General features: G+C 35.1%; 1 protein-coding gene across 2 annotated transcripts; it reads left to right on the plus strand.

The window, feature by feature from the left end:
- The first annotated feature begins 229 nt into the window (after positions 1-229).
- On the plus strand, positions 230-8,145 carry LOC125869541 (pyruvate, phosphate dikinase, chloroplastic). 2 transcript variants are annotated; one of them, XM_049550040.1, is made up of 21 exons: positions 230-360; positions 1,131-1,434; positions 2,114-2,170; positions 2,463-2,693; positions 3,152-3,289; positions 3,430-3,592; positions 3,737-3,972; positions 4,073-4,201; positions 4,366-4,545; positions 4,652-4,789; positions 5,115-5,279; positions 5,362-5,523; positions 5,608-5,697; positions 5,846-5,984; positions 6,259-6,436; positions 6,768-6,897; positions 7,071-7,199; positions 7,384-7,521; positions 7,610-7,687; positions 7,809-7,900; positions 8,052-8,145. In XM_049550040.1, the coding sequence occupies exons 2-21, from the start codon at positions 1,156-1,158 to the stop codon at positions 8,092-8,094; spliced, it is 2,895 nt and encodes a 964-aa protein (XP_049405997.1). In that variant the 5' UTR covers positions 230-360; positions 1,131-1,155; the 3' UTR covers positions 8,095-8,145. The 2 variants fall into 2 exon arrangements, with proteins under 2 accessions (XP_049405997.1, XP_049405998.1); XM_049550041.1 differs by lacking the exon at positions 230-360 and having other exon boundaries at positions 1,300-1,433; positions 2,112-2,170.
- The last annotated feature ends 847 nt before the right edge of the window (positions 8,146-8,992 follow it).

Genomic DNA, 8,992 nt, shown 5'->3' on the forward strand with positions numbered 1-8,992 from the left:
CGGACAAGCAATATTATCCCTGGAAATTGGAATTGATATGTGTGCCATGCCATAAAATGGCCCATACATAACCAACTCAACTTGCATATAGAAGGGTAAGTTTGGAAATTCCTTAAGATATCACAAATGTATTTTTCCCTCCCAATTAGTCAAAGTCATAGTTAACCATCTTGCAAAAAGACTTGCACCATTATTGATCATGCCATTCTAATATCATCCACATATAATTCTTCTATTTATTTTGGCTATTCATTCATATTTTCATATACTAATATTATTTTTCTTTCACATAACTCAACAGCCAATTTCCATGTTGATGTCACAAATTCTTTGAACTTTTTCAGTTCTTCTAAAACATAGGTATGCAACTTTTTCTGTATTTATATAGTCTTTAATTAGTTGTGTGTTTTTTTTCTTATTTGAAGGAAAATTATTTCCAACATTATTATATATGTGCTATGAATTTTGATATTTAAGTTGCAGGTTATGTTTAAATTTCTTTTTCTTGATTACCCTTCTGTTTGTTATGATTCTTATTTGTTTATATATATAGCAGGGGGCATTTAATTTGTATTTGTCAATTAAAGAAAATTCTTCTCATAGTATGCAAATTTTGCTGTTTTTTTACTAAGTTTATGTGTTGCTGTGTGTTCTCAGTTCATATCTGATCTTGAAGATGTTTGAGTTAAAATTCATCAGACTTTTCTATAACAGTCATTCTCTATAACAATATTTAATAACTATTACGGTCAATATTTTTTTAAACCAATTTTTTCATGTTGTTATGTTTTACTCTGTCTGTTTCAATCTGTTTGTCTTTCTTTCATTTTTAGTCTGTTTAAAAGAAATATTTCTTTTCTTTTTTGACAACTCTTTAATTTTGATTTTCTGCACGCATGTTTAAGACTACAAAATTAAGTTATCTATTTTTAATTTAACACCACAAGATTTAAAAATATTTTACTTTCTTAAAATTCATGTCAAGTTAAAATCGGACGAACAAATTGAAACAGAGGGAGTATTATATATTCTTTCAACACTTTGCTATAGCAATTTAAAAAATTCAGACAAACAACATCGATACAGAGAGATTTGACTATAGTTATCCTTTTTTTTTTTTGTTATAACAGGAGACTTGGGACTTGAAGAAGAAAGATGAGTTCAACCATGAAGGGGTTGTTGTTAAAGCCCAATACAAATAATATGTACATGAGAAAATTAGTAAAACACAAGTATGCAGAAGAGCAATTTCTAGCAAAGTACTCTTCTTTTGGCATCCATATGAATTGTTCAAGATGGAGTAAAGTCATTAAGTGTCATCAACAAGAACCTAATGGCTTTTCAAATTCCCCAATAACTCCAATAAAAAAGCAAAATCTTACACCTCAGGCAATTTTGAGTCCTGTTTCAGAACCTACATCAACTGCAAAAAAGGTAATCTTACTTGGCCTTATAAATGAAATTTTGGATTTAATCATATTTTAAGCGGTTAGCTTATCTAGTAATAAATACTTGAGCATAAATGATCCAATATTTTAATTGATGATGTCTAATAAAAACATTTTATTACATGTACAAGTGCTTAATTGGATCATGTTTTAAACTGAGTGTCTAAATTTTAGTTAGTGTAAAAATTTAGGTGTTATTGAGTAGTTAATGATTAGCAACCAAGGGTTCACCTATTAAAATGGAGTCAGTTGACCATTAATGAAAAAACTAGACTTTCAACAGAATGATAGTTTACACGTGCTCTGCTGAATTTATTATTCAGTAAACTAAAACTTGACACCTATATATACTACTAACACGTTTTGCCTGTATATAAAGTTTGTTATATTTCAACCATTTCTCTGTCAATTCTTGTCAAGAATTCTATCAAAAAAGAAAGAGCGTTTTTCGTTCATAAGTAATCATGCAGGTAGCTATTTGATCAATTGGACTTATCTCTTTCATCTCTAATTTTGTTTGGTACCAATTAATCTGAATTCATGTCGTATAGACCTTTTGTTATTCCTAATAATAGGAGAATTTCAAAATATGGAACTTATATGGGACTTTTATCTATGTGTAAGTTGAATTTCAATTAATTTAAAATTTTCTGTTTTGTGGACAGAGAGTTTATACTTTTGGAAAAGGAAGAAGTGAAGGAAACAAGGGCATGAAGTCCTTGGTAAGTTTATTTTTTTTAATCTTTTTAATACTATCTGTATAATTTAACCTGTTGTAGCCTTAATTTCACTTATTAAGGATCAGGGGAGATAGTAAAACCCCCTTCGATGGAAAGTTATATTGTTTATACTTGATGTTAGAACCTTTTTAATGAAAATTCTAGCTCTGCCACTTATAACGTTAGGTGATGTTATTTTTTAGGTGGCCTGAAAGTGTAAATCTTTTATATGAACTTGTATGTTTTGATAGTTTGAAGACTGAGCTCATTGAGCACATTTCTATATGTGTTGTAGTTGGGAGGTAAAGGAGCAAACCTTGCTGAAATGGCAAGCATTGGATTGTCTGTGCCGCCGGGGCTTACTATATCAACAGAAGCATGCCAGGAGTATCAGATTGCTAAAAAGCTTCCACAAGGACTATGGGAGGAGATACTACAAGGATTGGAGGTTGTGGAGAAAGATATGGGGGCTTTCCTTGGGAACCCCTCCAAGCCTCTCCTTCTTTCGGTTCGCTCTGGTGCTGCTGTAAGTCTATACTACTTGCTAATATCTCAGTACTTTCTATAAGAAGTCATTTTCAGTATAGTCACCCAATTTATGCATTTTGTGATATATCGATAATTGTCGAGCTAGTTTGTTGAATATCTAATAAGTGATGCATATTTTGAGTTCTCAAGAGGCCCCTCTTTAGTTAAGCTGTCTATAGTCTAAACATCTTTTGTGCAAAATGCAGTAAGAAATCTCTTGATTGATTGTAAATAAGCTTTAAGTTGGCCAATTTGAGAATGATTGTAAGTTCAAGCTACGTTGCTAGATTACTATAACGGTAGTGGATGGAGTATATGGTCTCTTTATATGATATTGGACAGTCCTCATCTCTTGAGCTAGCTTTTTGGGGTTGAGTTAGGTCCATTTGACGATGTTTATGTAGTTCAGTTAATTTCTATATCATACTATGCTGAGTTATCTTGATCTATGTATAGATTTCTATGCCTGGGATGATGGATACTGTCTTGAACCTTGGACTCAATGATGAAGTGGTTACTGGTTTGGCCGCCAAAAGTGGAGAGAGGTTTGCTTATGACTCGTACAGACGATTTCTTGACATGTTTGGAGATGTGGTGAGTAGATCCTCAATGTTTTTTTTTCTCTTTTCTAATTTTTCAACTTTTCCTACATATCTTGAAAATGAAACAGAATGCTGGTTAAAGTCTCGTCGTAGATTTTATCTCCTGTGGTTCTAACAGTGGTCTGTTTGAAGGTAATGGGCATTTCACATTCATTATTTGCGGAGAAGTTAGAGAAGTTGAAGGATGCCAAAGGAGTGAAGCTTGACACCGAGCTCACAGCATCTGATCTTAAACAGCTTGTGGAGCAGTACAAAAATGTCTATGTTGAAGCTAAGGGTGAAAAGTTTCCTTCAGGTAATGTAAACCACAGCCATCTTTTACTGATGGCCTGAATCGTAAAAAGTCCACGAAAGGCCTGCTCTGTGAATTTTTTGGTTTAAACCAAATTCCAAAGGTTATGAGAATACATTAACTTTGTGGATATGACTCTGTATACAGATCCCAAAAGGCAGTTGGAGTTGGCTATCAAAGCAGTTTTTGATTCTTGGGACAGTCCAAGAGCCATCAAATATCGGAGCATTAATCAGATAACAGGACTTAAAGGAACTGCAGTAAACATTCAATGCATGGTGTTTGGGAACATGGGTAACACTTCAGGAACAGGTGTTCTCTTCACTAGGAATCCGAGCACCGGCGAGAAGAAGCTCTATGGAGAGTTTCTAATCAATGCTCAGGTCTAGAATATGCTACTTTGGTTCATTTTATGGTGCATTTGTGTTTTAAGATTTTCTCATTGTTTTTGTCGAGAAAAGCTGATAAAACTGCATTAGTCAGGGAGAGGATGTTGTCGCTGGAATTAGAACACCTCAGGACTTGGATACAATGAAGGAGTGTATGCCTGAAGCATACAGGGAGCTTGTTGAGAATTGTGAGATTTTAGAGCGACATTATAAAGATATGATGGTAAACCTCTGGCATTATACTGGACTACAGCATTCATATATAGTTTCTTTGTTTGTTTTACCTTTCCAATTTTAGATTGGTTAAATAATTATACATCTCCAATAAACAGAAAAATCAGGACATTATTATGAATCTTTTTCTATTTCTGTTTTGACGAATTGCAGGATATCGAATTCACTGTTCAAGAAAATAGACTGTGGATGTTACAATGCCGAACAGGGAAGCGTACGGGTAAAGGAGCTGTAAAGATAGCAGTTGACATGGTGAATGAGGGACTTGTTGACAAGCGCGCAGCTGTAAAGATGGTGGAGCCACAGCATCTAGACCAACTTCTTCACCCCCAGGTCAGGATATGTTTTTTGAATCTTACGTTGTGTATAATTAGCACTGATGTAATACTTATTGGAAAAGTAAAGATAAACACTTGATTTCTTCTTTTGTTTGTCATAGTTTGAAAATCCATCGGCTTATAAAGACAACGTGATTGCTAAGGGCCTTCCTGCTTCTCCTGGGGCAGCAGTGGGACAGGTCGTGTTCAGCGCTGAAGATGCTGAAGAATGGCATGCACAAGGGAAGAGTGCTATTTTGGTATTTCCTCATCTCACCCTGTATCTACTAATAATGGTGATAGCTATCTACCGCACTATGGTATCTTTGTTTACGTGCATTATCCTTTATTTATTTTCTTTTATATTGTTCCCGTGGATGGAGGGAGGGGAGTGTTTCTAAATAAGACATTGTTTATTTAAATCTTTTCATCAACTAATTATGGATACAACGTCAGTGTTTCACCTTCTTGAGTTAATTAAAGTTCTTGTATGTTGGTTGGAAATCATGGAAACAACATTCTTGCCTTGTTAATTAACACTTTCTCCATTCTTGAAATTGAGCTTTTCCATTATGGCATATAAAGGTTAGAACTGAAACAAGTCCAGAGGATGTTGGAGGCATGCATGCTGCTGTGGGGATCTTAACCGCACGAGGTGGCATGACATCTCATGCGGCTGTTGTAGCCCGTGGCTGGGGTAAATGTTGTGTGTCTGGATGTGCTGATATTCGTGTTAATGAGTCAGAAAAGGTACGACTATAGCTTTTCAAAATGAAACACAATTGTTGACATTAAGGAACTTGGAAGAATTCATTTGCCCAGTTTAGTGCAGGTTCTCATCATTGAAGACAAAGTGATTCATGAAGGAGAGTGGCTTTCGTTGAACGGATCAACAGGTGAAGTAATCTTGGGAAAGCAACCACTATCGCCTCCAGCTATGACTGGTGATTTGGAGATCTTCATGGCTTTGGCTGATAAGATCAGGCGCATCAAGGTGCCGCAGGATATACAGTAGTATTATGTTGCATAAGTAAACTTTGATACTTTTAACTGATCATGAATATTGCCAATGGATTAGGTTATGGCAAATGCTGACACACCAGAAGATGCACTAGCAGCAAGGAATAATGGTGCTGAAGGGATTGGTCTATGCAGGACAGAACACATGGTACTTTTTTCTTCTTTTACTATGCATACTGTCTTGTTGTAATATCTTGCAACATATTACAACACCATGTCTCAAGCGAAGTGCCACATCTTTTCAGTATGAAATTCATTTTTTATTCAATGTGAGCTGATGCACATCTCTCTTTCAGTTCTTTGCATCAGACGAAAGGATAAAAGCTGTGAGAAGGATGATAATGGCAGTTACTCTTGAGCAGAGGAAGGAAGCGCTCGACTCATTGTTGCCTTACCAGAGATCTGACTTTGAAGGCATTTTCCGTGCTATGGATGGTAACTTCAATAGCAACTAATATTATAACCTTTCCATACCGAGCATCTATGTTGCTCGGACTCTCCAAAAATGCAGCCACACCATCCTCTAAAAATGCACTACTTTTGGAGGATCCGACACGAACCCAATGATAAAATTTCATTTCCATGTTCATAAGAACACAACCATAACTAAGATTTAGTTTGTCCTAGTGGAATGTCTGTCCAACTTTCCAAGTTGACATAAACTTCCAAAGTGAATATGTCAGGTGTACTAAGTTTCCTATCTTTTCAGGTCTTCCGGTGACAATTCGACTGTTAGACCCACCACTTCATGAATTTTTGCCAGAAGGGAACCTGGAAGAGATTGTGAGTGAACTGACAACACATACAGGCATGCACGAGGAAGATGTCTATTCCAGGATTGAGAAATTGTCAGAAGTCAATCCCATGCTCGGATTTCGAGGCTGCAGGTCTGATATTTCTCGTATCATAAACAATTGATCTACTTTTACTGCATTACTTTGCAAGGATTAAGGGATGCTGTATAAAAGAGAGAAATTTATAGAGGTGCATATGTTTAGTCACACATTCCACTGTCAATGTATAACTTGGTCTAGGTAGTGCTTATCCGAATCCTGATTTGAGCAATGCAGTATTTTTTTTCATCTCACAATCCGGAACCAGACTTTCTTATAATGGTCTGCTTGTAAATTGTTGGTGGAAATGTAGTCTGTTTGAAACTATATATATACAGAGCATTTCTTTCGCTCGTACAGTAAATTTGTGTTTTCTCTTTTACAGGCTAGGTATATCCTACCCGGAACTGACAGAAATGCAGGCTCGTGCGATCTTTCAAGCTGCTATAACTATGAACAACCAGGGTATTTCAGTATTTCCAGAGATAATGGTTCCCCTTGTTGGAACACCTCAGGTATGGTTTTTGTGGTTTGTATAAAATATAAGTTCTCCTATTCTTACATCTTGAATATTGCTGATGTATCAAGAATGAAGATAGATAACCGCCCTTTTCATTTTATGAAGTGTATACAAAGGGGTGGAGTTGATTATTTTTTTGATAAGTAACAGTGCATCTTTAATTTACAGGAATTAGGTCATCAAGTTGATTTAATCCGTGACGTTGCCAAAAAGGTTTTCGCAGAGATGGGTACCTCGTTGAATTATAAGGTGGGAACCATGATAGAGATTCCTAGAGCTGCTTTGATTGCAGATGAGGTATGTCTTTTGAAGCAACTTATTAACGATAATCGCAAAGAGTTAAGACTATGCATGATCTTACTTAACTAGCGAAAGATTTTCATTTACTTAACTCTTCAATGATATATTTCAATAATGAAAGGCATACATTTTGCTATATTGATTTGCTTATGCTCCGTATTTTACTGGAACTTGATGATAGATTGCTAAAGAAGCAGAGTTCTTTTCCTTTGGAACCAATGACCTCACACAAATGACATTTGGATATAGTAGAGACGATGTAGGCAAGTTTCTTCCTATATACCTAGCGAAAGGCATCCTCCAACACGATCCATTCGAGGTTAGCTTGCCATATCTCAAACTCTCCATGTGAAATGCAAAAGTTTGGAAACTAGCAAGTTGACGCTTGAAGATTTAATATCTATCAGGTTCTTGATCAAAAGGGTGTTGGTCAGCTCATCAAGATGGCTACAGAAAAAGGTCGGGCTGCAAGGCCAAACTTGAAGGTCAGTTGTACCTTTGAATAAGAGATTTAACTTATATACACGGACGGATGGATGGACAGTGCAAATAACTTGTATACTAGGAGTAACATTTTTCATTTTTTAACTTATATACTATAAACAGGTTGGAATTTGTGGAGAACATGGTGGGGAGCCTTCTTCAGTTGCATTTTTTGCTGAGGCTGGATTGGACTATGTTTCTTGCTCTCCATTCAGGTATATATATATCTTTGTCTCCTCGATATTATCGACTAAAACAATGGGGGGTTTGCCAAGAACTTTTGAAAAAAGACGTTGTGTTTGAGATTAATTGTATTAATTGACGATTGACTAATGGCTTTTTTGTATAATTCATGTGCTTAATCAGGGTGCCCATTGCAAGGCTAGCTGCAGCACAAGTTGTAGTTTGAAGGAAGAAGCAAAGATCAAGTTGATTTTTAGCAGATGTAAATAAATAAATAAATACAATTAATACCATAAAAAAGAAGAAGAAAAGTTGTTTAGGAAAAGGGAACAAGATCTATTACTTTCTTTTTCATAAACATGAAACAAGTGTTTATATGTTAATAACAAAAAAAGAAAAAGATTTGTTCTTCTTTTCGCACCCTTGTTCTTGTTTGTTTTACATTTCGATACAATATAAAACATGTAAAAGAGCCTTAATAGTAATTAGGTTGGAATTATAATTTTGGACACTAACCAACGCTTTGTTTCACCATTATTCTGAACTCTTTTCCATTTACATATGAACAAATAGGGAGAGTATCAAAAGATAAAGACTGAAATGGAATGAGTAGCCCTAATTAAAAGATTACAGTTATAAATAACTCAAGGAGAAGAAATCAAAAATCATTTCACCCCCCAAAAAATAAATATATACGCCACACTGCTGGCTTCCTCTTCTTAGCATCCACAACCATTTATTTCAAAAATCAATAAAATACATCCTCTGCTACTCCTACTATAATTCTCACAAGGTAACTAACAAAAATGCATTAGAAAATATGAATATAACATAGAGCTCAATCAAATTAAACTAAATGAGAAGTTGCATCACCCTCAATTTGTCCAAAAAAAAATCTATTTATTGAAACTCGTCCTCTTACAAACCTGAATTAAGTCATACTAATTACAATTTAGAGTACCTTTTTTTTGCTTTAAAATCATTATTATTCCTTCTCGTGACCAACAAAAAGAGAAGGTGCTACTACAAGTACTATCAAGAATATTAAAGGATCACGAAAAGCTATATGAAGTGTCTTTAATTTTTTGGTAGAATAAGAAGCTATCTTGTGTTCAAAATACACC

The sequence above is a fragment of the Solanum stenotomum genome, chromosome 1 (genome assembly GCF_019186545.1).
Source record: "Solanum stenotomum isolate F172 chromosome 1, ASM1918654v1, whole genome shotgun sequence".
In the NCBI taxonomy this organism is placed as follows: Eukaryota; Viridiplantae; Streptophyta; class Magnoliopsida; order Solanales; family Solanaceae; genus Solanum; species Solanum stenotomum.

What these genes read in the sequence shown, in the direction of transcription:
- LOC125869541 (XM_049550040.1), top strand. Translation starts at nt 1,156, where the DNA reads ATGAGTTCAACCATGAAGGGGTTGTTGTTAAAGCCCAATACAAATAAT. An exon ending in GACATTATAAAGATATGATG is followed by an intron (nt 4,202 to 4,365) that starts GTAAACCTCTGG and finishes GACGAATTGCAG; the next exon opens with GATATCGAATTCACTGTTCA. An exon ending in CTCGGATTTCGAGGCTGCAG is followed by an intron (nt 6,437 to 6,767) that starts GTCTGATATTTC and finishes TCTCTTTTACAG; the next exon opens with GCTAGGTATATCCTACCCGG.